This window comes from Varanus komodoensis, unplaced genomic scaffold (genome assembly GCF_004798865.1).
Source record: "Varanus komodoensis strain SLA01 unplaced genomic scaffold, ASM479886v1 scaffold20_1, whole genome shotgun sequence".
Taxonomy (NCBI): domain Eukaryota; kingdom Metazoa; phylum Chordata; class Lepidosauria; order Squamata; family Varanidae; genus Varanus; species Varanus komodoensis.
In genome coordinates this window covers 18,095,944-18,110,466 of record NW_025335587.1, presented here as the reverse complement: position 1 = coordinate 18,110,466, position 14,523 = coordinate 18,095,944, and the positions used below count along the sequence as shown (strand labels likewise).

The 14,523-nt window shown below is 49.4% G+C and overlaps 1 protein-coding gene across 9 annotated transcripts in view; it reads right to left on the bottom strand.

Annotated features, from left to right (window-relative positions):
- The window catches only part of BCAS3 (BCAS3 microtubule associated cell migration factor), a 367,571-nt gene extending 353,735 nt beyond the window's left edge, over positions 1 to 13,836 (bottom strand). For 5 of the 9 annotated variants that reach the window (XM_044430179.1, XM_044430186.1, XM_044430188.1 and 2 more), the window contains exons 1-5: positions 13,640 to 13,747; positions 8,969 to 9,056; positions 7,989 to 8,043; positions 6,595 to 6,670; positions 5,045 to 5,151 (exon numbers count right to left, since the gene is read on the bottom strand). In XM_044430179.1, the coding sequence (XP_044286114.1) occupies positions 5,045 to 5,151; positions 6,595 to 6,670; positions 7,989 to 8,043; positions 8,969 to 9,039 (309 nt within the window). In that variant the 5' untranslated portion in view covers positions 9,040 to 9,056; positions 13,640 to 13,747. The other 4 variants (XM_044430184.1, XM_044430183.1, XM_044430180.1 and 1 more) reach the window with 4 other exon arrangements.
- Positions 13,837 to 14,523: the final 687 nt, after the last annotated feature.

Here is a 14,523-nt window from a genome sequence, read left to right as displayed (position 1 = left end):
CATGTATGATATGTAATAACAGCCAATTGGTTAGGTGGCTTTTGAGGAAAGTGAAGGCGCTTCCAGGGAAGGCTTTGCACCGTCCCCCCATTCCATTTTGGGGGCGAGTCCAGAGGTTGTCGTCATCCTTCATTTGTCATCCCCCTGCCTTCCTACCAGACGTAAGATGGTGCAAGGCAGAGTTCCAGGGCTCAGTTCTAAGGGCAAGGCCAGTCAGCCGTCCAGCCCCTGCGGGTTCCAGAAAAGAGCTCAAGAAAAGGAAAAGATGAGACAATCACTGAAGAGTCTGCCTTTCCCTGCAAGGAGCCAAGATTTGAAGTGTGAGCTTTCAAACCTCCCTCTCTCAGTCTCAAGGGGATCTTGCCAACAATGACTCTCCAGCTCCATCTTAAAATCCCTTTTCTAAAAGGTAGCGAGACTTTCCATTCGGGTTAAAGAGAAAGAAAAAAGAAAGCCTCTGCTTTATCGAGGTGGACAAGGCTGCCTTGGTCTGTGATCTCTTATGTACAATTCAATGTTAAAAGGAAGTGAACTGTTTTTAAAAAGCACCCATCTCTAACATGGGAGATGCTCCTCTTGACCAGGACAGCAGACTGCTCACTATGACACGGCTGTTCAAATATGAGATTTGGAAAGGCGGCTACACCCAGTTTTGAACTCCACATTACCCAACACACAAATCTCACCTTGCACTAGTTGCTTGATTTGTTTTACAAACACGCCATTTTATCCTTTTGTTTAAAACCTTTCAACTTTCCCACCCACACTTTCCCCAGGAAAAAGAAAGCAAAAGAGCTAAATAAACAGCTTCCTCTCCTTGCGCATCGTGGATTAACATGGCGCACTTCAAAAAAATCTCCCAAGCTGTGACTGTGGCCCAAGCATTACCAGAACCCTTTGAAGCAAATCTAAATGGGATATTCCATTTGCAAGCAACACTTCAGTAGTCAAAAGATCTTACTCCAAGGGGATTTAATGCAAAACCACTCAGACTGGAGAGAGACACACCATCAGAGAAGAAGGGCCGGGAAGTGTTTCCGAGCCCCATGTAACACCATTATGGAGGGTGTCGGCTTAGGAACTGTCATAAACACTTCATAATCAGTCAGACGCAAACGGGGCTGCCTGGAGCACATTAGTTTATTAAGTGCTGAATAGGTGTCCGGCTGCACAGAGAATGAAAGCACAACACTACAGATAAAAGTTTGCTTTAGCGCGGGGCTTTGCGCATGATATTAATGGGCTCGAGCTCCGGGGGCTTTTTTTTGTGCAGAGAAGGAACAGGCAAAGTGTCTAAATATAGAAATCTAAAAATGAGGCAGCACCGCAGTTACGGAGGACTGATAATAAGATGGAGCCCACATGCACATGTTAGCAAGGGAGGGGGACTGGGGGGGGGCTGAATGGCTCGGTGGCTTTCGGTGGTGTCAGTGGCATCTTAGAGGCCCTGCGTGGCATGTGAAAGATCCGTGGTTCAGGACTGGGACATCTCAAGACAGGCCCGAAAAGACTGCCTGAAGTGCCAGAGGGCTGTTGCCGGCTGGTGTGGACAGCCGACCGAAGGCTGAGCTTAGTGAAAGGAACCCTTCATTCACTACCATGAAGGCTAGAAGACGCCTGTATTTTTAGGGCAAGGCTCGTGGCTCAGTGGAGGAGCACCGGCCCTGCATGTTCCAAGTGTAATGCTCAGTCTCCAGGCGGGGCAAGGGAGCTGGAAAGCCTGGAGAACTGCTGCTGCCAGGCTGTGCCAGCAACGTTGGGCTGGACAGACCCACGTTCTGACTCAGCTTCCTCTGAGCAGGGATGGAAGAGTCAGCGAGAACTCTCATCCAAGTTCTCCAGTTTACTCCCACTTCCAATCATGATTTCTGCTTTCCTTTTTCTTTTGAAAAATATACACCTTTCCCTCATATACTGCAGCATGACATGTGCATGTTTTAAAAAGCAGGGCTGTAGTGGCACAGGAATGGCAGGTCCAGAGGGGCTGGGTCTGTGTATGTGTGTGTATAATACTGCCTTCCTCGACCTGTAGCCTTCCTGAACCAGATTTTCTGAACGTCAGCCTCAGAAGGGCTGAAAGTCAGACACAAAAACACAGAAAACAGAGCGAGTCAGAAGGGACCTCCCGGGCCATCTAGTCTGACCTCCGGCACCAGCCGGCTCCGCTCATGACATGCCCACCGTGTGGACATCCAGCCTATCCTTGAACACCCGCACCGATGGGGCCTCAACGACCTCTCGTGGAAGCCCATTCCACACCCTCGGGGTCCGACATCCTGGACATCCTTGTCCAAACATCTAGAGAGTTGTGGAAGACTAAAGTACATGGCACCAAGGGCAGGGGGTGGGAGAATATTCCTCCAGTACATAATTTGATATGGAAAAGAGATTGCTGAAAGCAGAACTTTTGAAACTCACTACCCTATGACTGCAGCATTCAATCGAGGGGTGAGCCTCATGGGGCTCTTCAGATCTGTTGGACTGCAGCTCCCATCAGCCAAGCCAGCACAGGGGAAGGTGCAAAATACTGGGAGATGTAAACCAGCACATCTGGAGGCACCTATGTTGCCCAGCCTTGTTTTAAACTGTGTTTTGATGGCTCCTGAAGCGCCTGGGAAATGGTCAGACGCCTCGTCCACTGGAGGGTCATTCATAGCCAGCAAGGTCAGGGCCGCTTGCCTGAGGGAGGGAGGGACCATGGCTTAGTGGTGGAGCTGATGCTTTGCACACAAAGCCCCCAAATTCATCCAGCCTCTCCTAGGAGAGCCACTGCTGCCAGTCAGTGTTGGCAACATTGCACTAGGTGGACCCACGGTCTGCCTCAGCAAAAGCCAGACTCCTCCGGAGGTGCAGACTCTCGGCAGTTATTTCTCCTCTGCAGGGACGGGGAATGACGAGGACCGTCGAGCCTGAGAGGCTAATGGAATCTACAGCAGAGTTTTCGGACAGCATGGCCGACACCGCAGAAACCCTGGAGACACTGCCGGTCAGTTTCAACACAGGGCTAGAGGCAGCGGCTGCCGGGCAATTCTGGGGGGTTCTCAGTGCAGACTCTGCCCACATGTCCTGTATAAATGAACCAGAGCCCAAACGCCCAGGTTTTGCCATCACGGCACGTTACAAGCAGATCCTATCATGGTGAAAAGGCCTCCAAGCGGCTGCTGTTCCTTGAATGCCAACTCAGGACACAGGATCGGGAACGCCACCGCGGTCCACCCCCTTTTTTCCAACCCATCTTTGGCACTTCCCTGCAAATTGCGCTTTTAGCTTGGTGTCTTAGTGACACCTAATGCTCATTCCTAGAAACAGCAGTTGTGGCAGGAGTTCAAAAAATGAGATGGAAAGAAAAAACTGGAGACCTCCTTGTCAAATATTAGAAACACAATAATGTTCAGAAATAAAGTTACTATTAGTGAAGCCTTCAGTCCAATTCTTTCAAAATACTAATTTCTTATAACAAAAGCTGCCTTTTACTGGGCCAGCTTAACCCAGAATTGACTCTGCTCTGACTAGGAAAGGATCTTCCCCAAGAAGGATAGCAACCGATCCGTCTTTTGCCAGCAAACTCCATTTCTGGAGTAAATACACCCCAAGCCTGCTACTGCAGCACCGTTTCTTGCTCTCGAGTGTCCTCGCTTCAGCTGCATGCTGGGCCACCACAGCCTGCTCTCTTTCCTTCTCAGCAACCAATTACAATATTGTCCCTACTGCATTTACACAGCTAGCCATCAACATACGCTCCCTGGGCAATTCTCAATCCAAATACATAAATAAAATACAATCTTAAACACAAAGAATGGTAAAACACTGAACACACAGGAGAGAAAAAGTATCAGCTTATACGATCTCTGGTATTAATTATTGTAGTTATTACAATTTTAGATTCCTTTCTAAAAGCATTTACCAAAGGAAACCCCAGCAACCCCCAAATCACACAATTTTTTAAACCAGTGAAATTGCATTCTCCAGTGAAATGCCACCACTTCATGGCCCTTAGGTGTTGCTCATATTGCATGGACAGGTTTATACTGGGAGAAGCAGTCGGCCCAGTGCTTTGGTCCCATTTAAGGCTTTAAAGGTTAAAAGCAGCAGCTCACATTGGGTTGCGAAACATACCACCCCGTGAAACTAGGCCAGAATCAGTGTTAAAGATGCAGGCTTTCCTACTACAGTTCGCACAAACGGCAGTTTCCCGACCTCCTTCAAAGGCAGCCCTACATGCAGCATACCGTGGTACTCTAACCTGGATGGTACCAGGGCAGAAGCCACTGGACCGGGCCCAGGCAAAAGTGAAAGAAGGCCCCCTGTGCTCGGGGACTCCCCAGTGGCGCCAGGAGAACCGCCAGGCTGCAAGCGAGCCCCTTCAAGAGGAGCGCACGCCTCCCAGCACAGGCTGGGCACCCCCCACCCAGTCCTAAGGACATGGAGGTCTTGCCACTGCGGAGTTTCAGTTTGGCAGCCCTCTGCCAGTCCACTGCCTCTGCCAGACACCAACTGGGCACACTCAGAGCCTCACCTGATGAAGAGGAAAAGGGGAAGCTGAGCTGCGAGTCATCGGCAGACTGGTGACGCTGCTCGGAGCTTCCGTGACGATGGTGATTTGCATGGGGAGAAGAGTGATCCTTCCCAATCCCATGCTGGAGAATCCATGGGGCCGAGCAACGTCCCCCCAAGCACCACCTTTGGGAGCCATCCATGCCGGCAGGAAAAAAAGCCCTACCACGCACGGCCCCCCACCGCAATCCTGCTCAGGCAGTGTGCCCAGGAAGGCTGCCTCAACCGCCTCCCAGCAAGAAGGCAACGTCACAGAGGTGAACGCCCCGGCCCAAGGCATTAGCCAGCCGTGGGCCCTTTGCCTCCTTCCTCCCAAACCCTTTCTTTTTGTGTTGTGCCATCCGAAACGCCTTTCATGTGAATCTTTGCAAGCTGCTCTAAAGCCGAACCCTCCTCCAGCTGAAAAGTGGGGTACAAAGTACTGCAAGTGAGCATTACCACAGCGGGGGGCCCTGATGCGTGCATACAGCCTCCTGCAGGAAATACTCACAGGTACGCTCCAGATCTGTATCCCGTCCCCGTAGCCGATCGTAAGCAGCAAAGGAGGCTCATTGTTGGTGCTCCGCACGTCATGCAGCTCTGCATTCCTGGACGTATCTAAACGGAGAAGACGAAAATCGCGGTCAGGTGTTGCAGCCACTGCGGCCACGAGCGAGGAGAACTCCTGCAGGCCATCGTCATGACCCTTAACGTGAAAGGCATGTGCGTTTACAAAAGTTCTACCTGAGCTCCCTTTCTTTCACCTGCCCCCTCCCGAAACTCTATGGATAGATGTCCATATTCTTGCAACTATCAGGGACTTGGCGACTGTTGACATTCACCAGGAGCTGTTGAGAGGCCAGAGAGGAATATCTGCAGGGGGACGTTTGGCTTGCTTTCTGTCCTCTCACTGTAAGTGATGGAACTAGAGAGAGATTTTCCATAGGCAAAACCTGCCCCTGAAATTTATAGTAAATGTCAAACATTTTAAAATATTTCCTTGTGGGTCTCTTAAGAATTACCAGTCAATGTCAACATTCTCCACTGTTGCCACACATACACAGGCCTGTTCTGCAGTGTGATGTTTGGCAAGATGTTCACAATGACGAGTGCGTGTCACTTTCTGCTGAGTAAGCCGGCAAATCCCCCAACTTTTCAGCAGCTTCCAAGACTCAGATGACATTTCAATGCTGTGTAAATTCACCTAGACCCAAACGGCTTTATCAGATCAGAATGTGTTTCCCCCAGAGAGTTCTCTCTCTCACACACATTACCGCTCCCTTTAGAACAATACATACAGGGCTGCTGCCATCTGAGATTCTGCATGAGTATGCGGAATCAGATATTCTGTGAGGAAGACATATCAGCAAGAATCTCAGCTACCCAAGGGGAAAAGTAACATTTCCAGCCACTACAGCTGCAAAGATTATGTAATGGGCCCATGCGTTTCACATTTCTATACCTCCCGACAGCCAAAGTTCTCTGAGTTTTTCTCTGAGTCTGCTGATATCTCAGAAGGATCATGGAGGCAACCGACATGGTTTATTCACACCCTGCAAGCCTGCTGTGTAGGACTGACTGGCTGAGTTGTGTGACCATGACTGAAGAGCAGCGAGGTGCCCAACTGGGGCAGGCTGCCTTCAAACACCTGAGCTCCAGAAATACCTGGCTGCCTTCAAATACCTGAGCTCCACCTGCTTGCTGGAAGCAAATTTTTTAAAAATCCCAAACAACGGTTGGAGAGAACTGGCAAAAACAACCCATTGCAGTAGCATTACAGCTTCAGCGAATGCTCACGGGGCCTGGCAAACCTCTCTAGGGAGAAATTCCACAAGTTGTGCCACTGCAAAGAAGGCTCTGAGCTCCTCCCCGATGCCTCCCAAATATCACCAGGCAACAGAGACTAAGCCAGAGCTCGAGATGCTGAATGGAGTAGAGGTGGGTGAAAATGTGGAAAGTGGCAGCTCTTCAGATATGAAGGTGCCAAAGCACGTTACATTTTAGCAGTCAAAGCAACCTGACATACGGAGGGAACGAGATGGCGGGGTGAGAGAGGCATACCGTTCAAGTCAGCGTTTTCGAACCGGACCCATACAATTTTTTCTTTTTCTTCTGTTGGAGCTGTGCCACTGTAGGCCTACAAGAAAGGGAACAAACAAGGGTTCGAAGTATCATTATGGCCTGCCAAAGCTGGTAATACAAAAACTGGCTTTACTGTTCAGTTGACAATTGTTAGCAGCCAGCGGTGCGGTGGTAAGTTCAGAGGTGCAGGTGCTTCCCAGAGGCGTATGCCCAGAGACGCTAGGATGGCAAGTGGGCCAGAGCATCCACATCAACAAATCAGACCCAGCTATTTGCATTTCCTCCAGGAGCAGGTCTTCTGTACTGCTAAAGGGAGAGCCCGTGTGGTGTACTGGTGAAGAGTGTGGGCCTGGGACTCAGGCAACCTGGGTTGTAGCCCCCACCTGGTCACAGAACCAACTGGGTGACTTTGGGCCAGTCCCAGACTCTCAGCCCAAGCTACCTCACAGGGTTGTTGTTGTGGAGATAAGCTTGAGAGCAGGAGAACTGCAAGCTGCTTTGTGTTCTTTGTAAGGAAAAAACTGGGATATGAATAAAGGCCAAGGCCGCCCCCACCCCCAAGTATTTCACATCACAAACAAAAATACTCTTGCTGGGGAAAGCCATTTCCCCTTAGCTACTAGGAGGCTTGTAGCTTAGGAGCAGCAGGGGGGATAAGGAAGTCCAGGGCAGGCAACAGAGGAAGCCAGTGCCCCAGCTAGTAAAAACCTGCCAGCACTTTGGCCCAGGCTCCACTGCACAAAGAGCGGCTCACTAGACAGCCTGCATCTATTAATCCGCTGCATGGGGCCCCCCTGCAACAGAGAGCTGTGCCCCCTTCCTCCCAACAGAAGTGCTGCCGTTCAGGGTTTCAGCCAGGCACCCCCAGCCCAAGAGGGCATCCACTCTCCTTCCTGCCTCCCTCATTTTCTTTTCCAATATCGCAGTGCTTTCCATGGCTACTCAATTCCTCACTGAGCGACTGGAGAAAGGGGGGCAGCCCCCACTGGAGCTGCACTGTTGGCCTTTTTTAAAGCTCTTTTATGTATCTGTGACTTTGGCGTTCTCGCCAAACGGGCAAATACATTCTCTGGCTTCTCAGCAGTCCCATTATGGCCACCACCCTCTCAGCATTCATACCATGAGTTTGCGATTGGAAGTTAGCTTTAAACTGTGCAATAAAATAAAACCACAATCCCATTTAAAAAATAGAAGGCTGCTTTAGACCACACTATCTTTTCATCCTGTCAGGCATCATTACCAGTTTCTTATATTTTTCATTGCAAATGGTTTTATGTAATCCATTTTGCACCCTTGTTAAAAGGGCAAAAAGAGCACATGCATTTTAAAAAAAAGCAGCTATGAGAACTACAATATGAAATATTTGTGCTTACCTGAGGTACAACATCTTGCAGAAATGTAACCACACTTTCCATATATGACTGTTCCCTGGAAGAGGAAAAAATGGAAAGGACAGATGCCAATGAACCAAGAAAAGAAGACAGCATTTTCCAAAAAAGGCTCTGATTAAAGGAGTCACATGCACAAGACTTTCAGATAGAAAAGACTCGAAAACTCCAATGCTGGAACAAACAGCAGTGCTCTAAGCAACACAACGAGGCACATGACCCAATCAAACTCAGTGCTGAATGTCTGCGTGTATGTGCTTTAGGAGACGACAAGGACTTGGGGTTTTTCCTCAGAAGGGTACACAGAGTTTTGTCTCCGGATGAGACATCATGCACTTAAAAAGATAATTCACTAGCTTTGCATCATGGTGTTTGACTAGAGTGCCCAAAGTGATCCACAACATTAATAAAAATGCAAGGAGTTTGGTTTGAAAATGTCACTTGACCACCTCAAGTGTGAACCGTGCCACCCTGTACATTGATTACAAGCTGCTCTGAGTTTCCAAAGCACGCAGGGTATAAATCTTCCAAATAAAATGCAACATCTGTGATTCCTTTACCAGACTGAACAACACGTGAAGCAAACCTTACTTTAAAAAAAAGGATAGCAAAATGCCTCTCGTGATATGCAGGGTACAAAGCCTCATCTTATACACAGACACAGTCCGAGGGAGAAGAGGCTTTCATGAGAACTGGGCGCAAGAGAAGTACTTCTGTAGATGATGATCACATTGCATTTCTATACTGCCCGTAGCCAAAGCGCTCTGGGCGGTTCGCAACATTTTAAGTCACCCCCCCAGATTTCAACCAGGTCCGACATGGCTTAGCTTCCAAAATTAGGCAGGATCAGGCACTTCGGGCTATATGGAAACGACACCTCATGTGCAGGCAAGCTCTCCAGTGTTTCACCTTCAGTTTGCAAGTTCGAGTGAGATTTCCCCTACAACGAGTCGCAAGCCACTTACGTGACAGCCTGTGGACGAACCACCACTCCTCCGGTACAGCGGCTCGGGCGGCGGGGAGATTCAGCAGCCATAGCGGATCAATAGACGCCTGTGGGCAGAAGGCAAACTTTTATAGTCCTCCTTAAAGAATATTTTACAGCTTCTGGTGAAAAAGAGGACATTCCTCCTATGATTATCTGTAGCACTGTTTAAACAGGAAGCTCGCCCCTCATGACACGTCCATGGCAGACCTGGAGAGGCGAGTTATCGTAGGTCAATGGTGCAACCTTTCCTTATCAGTTTTCACAACTCCATATTAAAATACCTGACAATGCAAGTGAGATGTTCTGTGTGGCCTGGTGCCATGGTTCCCATTTCTATAACTGCCAGCAAAAACACGAAATTCACACCTGCATGCACAGACATATTAAAATACAAGTCTGGAGGTGCGACCATAGAGGGGCCCCAGCTCAGCAGTAGACCACTAGCTTTGCACACGGAAAGTCTTAGGTTCCATTCCCAGCTTCTCCATACAGGGATGGAAAGTTCCTGCCTTAATTCTTTGAGAGCCACTGCGACTGGTCTGTGCGGAAAATCCCAACCGAGACAGCTCCTTGTGTTCCTAAATTTGCACCTTCCATATCCCTAGACATGTGAATACATTTGGCTTGTAAGTAGCTCCTTGCGTAAGTGCTCTGGTGTTTAAGGACGGCCTTCAAGCTACCAGGAGGGGAAGTTTCAAAACAGCTGGAGAGACTTCTCAGCTGTAACGTTTATGGCATACACGACTCGCATAGGTGAAAACAGTCCGGGAGGCTACCGAAAATGTCAGGGGGCCAGTCTCTTTTAGAGAGGCATTTCTCATGCTGGCTGGTGCACACAAGTGCATGTTCGCTCTAGCATAAGTTCCTTTTCCCTCAGACAAGCATGGAAAGGAAAAGGAGCTGAACGCAGCGTCCTCCTACAAGAGCTACTTGTAAAGAGTCTATGCGACAGCCTGGTGAGACTCGTGGCTGTCATGCGTCAACCACACAGCACATGCTGTGCCTCCAGGTGGGCCCAGGTTTGGCCCATGCGGTGTCCAGGTAAAACGCTCAGCTCTCAAGCAGTGGGAGAGCTCTGCTGGGGTCGCACTCCCCAAAAAGTTGGCTAGTTGGGCCAATGTAGTCATGGCCAGGGGCAAGCTCGAGGACCCTCGCCTTCTGCTAGCGAGCCGCAACTCTCAGGAAGGTTGCAAACTTACTCCAGGTGAACTGCACAGGGGGCACCCCAACATTTCTTTCTCAAGACAGGAAAGAGAAAAAAGGGGGATTGGGGGAGAAAAGGTATACATCTGCTGTACCAATTTAAACTACATTTGTATTACTTTAACCTGCCATGGCTCTCAAAAGCCAATCTGGTCTTCCATGTGGAAGAGGGGTGCACTCAGCAAATGGCCCCGGACAGTTGGCTTGATACTTAGGAAAGGGGCCTTTGCATCCTTGGGTGTGATAAACCAAATACGATGCCTCTTATTGTCTTAAAACTCATGAAAGCTTATGCTTCCCTTTCCCACTCTAGAACCTTTCAGTTGTTTAGAAACACAAGTCCCATCAACCCCAGCCAGCATCACCAGTAAGAATCCAACAAATTTCACCCCGCCTGACTTGCTATCCAAAACCTCTGGAGAATGCCCAGCTTAAAAAAAAAAAAATCACTGATTCACGTGCATAATTGGTTAGTCTTAAGGTGCCACAGAAACCTTCCTTATTTTTGCTGCAGTGGACCAACATAGCCACATTCTTGGAGCTGGCAGGGCAACTGGTCAGACTACAGCCCAGTCTTTTTATTTCCTGAGCAGCTGAGGTCAGTACAGCTTAAACCCACCTTTCAGGGAGTGCGGCCCTAACAAGCTGGCTTATCATACCTCAGAAATGTGAACATGCTACTACAGGTAAGCACATTGACACGGGCAGCTGCTGCTATTGATCTTTAAGCATGAAATGCAGACTGGAACACGCATCTCAAAGCCTTCCCCATCACTCCGGCCAAGGAAGACCTGCCAGGCTGATGCGTCAGTTTCACCCCTCCTTGCCTGCCCTGAAGCTTGGATGCCCTTCCGTGAGAGAAACCAGATGCTTTCCCTGAAGATCAACCCTTGTTCCCATTTTACTTTAATTTCAAATATTCTCAGGTGGAATCCTATGGCCACTAGACACTGCCCAAATGGCCACAGGAGTGGTCAGAGTTCCAGCTTTGGCGTGTTCCAAGGTTGGAACTGGAACTCTACCTTTGGAGAGTCATCTTGCCAGCCTTGTAGCTGATGTGGAACTTTCCCCAGTGGCCGCAGCCCCAAGGGAGCAAGACCAAATTCCGAGCCAGCAGCGAAGAGGCACGGAAGGGAGGAGGCAGGCTATGCCAGGATATCATATCCAAGCGGCTCTTCAACCTCTCCCCATTTCAAGCAAGCGCAAGATGTTTAGAGGGCTGAAACTGGCCTTCTAAGTGTTTTGGAAAGTGGAAGGTAAACCGAGGCCATCCACACCTTGGCACTCTTTCCCCCCTCCACTGGCTGCCCATAATCCTCCAAGTTCAGAGGGTTATGGGCAGCCACACTAGATGGTGCCCTTAGTTATTTTCAGCAGACCCAGAGCTGTGGCCAAACGAACCCAAGATGCCTTAAACAAATATTCCACATTAGCCAGCAGGAAGGCACAGTACCTCCTGCTGACCCCAAAACTTGTAGCTGGCAGAGTTGTGACCCCTCTGACCACAGAGAGACACAGGCTGTTGCCATCTCTTGCTAGACCAAAATGCAGCTGAACATCTTGCTGCTACACCAAGAATTTCAACCACATCCCTCCACCTGTTCCAGTATTCATGATAACCAATATGGAATAAAATTGTATACATCCATGAAACTACATAATAACCTAAAGACGACTCTGCAGAAAGGTAGGAGCAACACAATTCTGATAATCATTCTGACAATTTTAACTTGTTTGTTGTTTGATATGTACAGTTTTAAATTAATAGCCCTCAGCTGCATGCTGTCTTGTTTTATTGTCTTTTGTTCATTGTATTTTAATTGTTGCTTTTACTGTTATTACATGTTTTATTGACTGTAATCCATTTAGAGGGCCTTCAGGCCGATTTAGCGAGAAATAAGCCTAAAATATATACAGACAGCAGCATAAAGACAGTACATATTTTGTGTGTATCTGAATCCCATTTATAAAACATGCACCTCCACACGTTTGGCTATCTTTACATTGCGTTTTCCTGCTGCAGCTACTTTCAGAAAGGTTTATTCAATGGTTTCTGTTAAACTTTCTAAACTTCCACTCATCTGTTGTTTTCATTTTGATTGTAGGCTGCCCTAAACATTTGTTGGAAAAGCAAAGTATAAAGTTTGCAAACAAAAATATGCTACTGAAGTGTGTGTATGTGTGGTGACTTAACAAGAACAAATGCATGAATTCAAACACACCTTAAACATACAGGTACATTTGCATATGCTAAAAATAAGTGTGCGCCAATGTTCACAAATTTGATCTATTTGCATGTATCGCACACACCTCCTTCAATCTCACCCTGTAACTCACGTCACTGAAACACAGCAATGGTTTGTGGTTGGGTTGTGAACGGTGCATGATGAACAAAAAAAACAGAAATCTAGAATAGTAGTGTGAGAACAGGCCCGAGCGCCCCTGGACCCAACCTCTGCTCAGTGCAAGCAAAACCACCGCTCTCGGATGGCTGTCCGGCTGCACCTCGGACAGCCACCCGCGGCCCCTAGGTTATGGGACCGTAGGATATGGGCTCCACTGTCATACCGCTCTAACCATCAGGACATTTTTCCTGAAACCAAGCCAGAATCTGGCTTCCTGCGACTGGAGCCTGCTATTCCACTTCCCGCATTCTGGGAGGGTCAACATAAGATCCTGGCCTCCTGCCTTATGACAAGCCACGGTTTCTTGGGGCACCGCTTCGGACGATGTCTGAACCCAGGCTTCGACCACAGCCCGGGTTCAACAACCCACCCTCTACCCAAGCAAGAGTTACCAAGGTGCCTGAGCTAGAGCTTGTCTCCCCCCCCCCCCCCAATATAAAGCCCCCCCCAGACGGCCTCACTCAGCACTTCCTATCATCCCCTCACGAACAACTCCCAACAGACTTTCTCGCCCGCCCCGTTATCTCACCTGCCATAGCCCCCGCCCCTTAGCCTGGCACACTTCTGGCTTGCGCTGGACCACAGGTCCCATCATCCCCCGGCCAGAATTCAGCTCCCATCATGCACAGGTGGCCTCCCTCAGCACCACCCCTCCCCCCCTCAGCCCACTACCCCCGTCAGCGCCGCCACCCACCTGCCACGCCCTCCGCTCGCGCTCGGCGTTCCATGCCCCACCCCCCCGCAACGGCCGCCCCGGCACGCGCCTCACCGGACCAGCCGCTATTGATGCGTCTCGCTTTTCCCCCTCACTGACAATGTTTAGGAGCCTCTCACCGGCCACGGCGCCAGCTGCCAATGACCTGCCAGAGGAGGCGGGACATGTTGGGTCCGGTCGCCCAATAGCTGAGGAGGAGGACGTCAGGGTGGCACTGTGAGCGGTTGCGCCACCACCGCTCTTCAGAGTTCCTCCCGTCTCCTTCCTGCTCCTCCGCAAGCGGCTCAAGAGCAAGTTAGGTTGAAGCTACTCTGATCATTCCCACCTGGGCTGGAGGCTTTGTTTACATCCGGGCCTAGGAGAAGGTTCGAGGCAGCGCCCGGCCAATGAGCTTCGGGCACGCTAAAGCAACGCCCACTGACGATCCCAGGGACGGTTGTTTACCTCTTTCCTACTTGGCGAGGAAAGCCGGCGCGCGGCTGGCGCAGCGACGTAGACGCAGGACGCTGGCCGGGACCATAGAGATGGAAGCGGGTAGACATTTCCGGGCCTATAATTGGGGCATTTCCGGCCTATACTTTCCCGTAGACTTACGAAATCCTTTCCGAAGCCGATGAATATTCGAAACCAGAGAGACGCTACAGGCTAGAGCGTCTCCAGCCGCATAGTAAGCTGCCCTTCCCAATAGGTAGGAACTCAACAGGGGCAGCCCGCTCCTCGCTGTCCTTTCCCAAGCGGGTAAACCGGTTGAACTGCTTGTCCGAGGATTCAAGATGCAAGAACCCTATTCTTCCTCCCCGACAGAGCACACTCCTACTCAAAGAAAATCCTGTGTAGTTAGTCCTGTTTGAAAAACAACCCAACCCAAAGTTACTAAGATGCTTTCAAAGCATAAGGGAAGCCCGTAAAAGTTGCATTTCTGCGGTTTTACTTCTACGTGATACTCTGAAAGGCAATCGAGGTACGTGTCTGCCCCTGTTGAACTTCTGTCTGCCACAGCCAAGAGGCACAAAAATCATTTTAAGATTACTTTTGGCAGTGCGAGGCAATAATTATTCACTATCTGAATAATCTGGTTTACTGTCTAGTTCCAACTGCAGCAGTTTTTACATGTCTTTTAAATATACCGACATTCATAAACGGATTTGTATTTCCAAGCAACTATCGCATTTCCAAACAACTATCCATTTGAAGGGGGGAGCTTATATG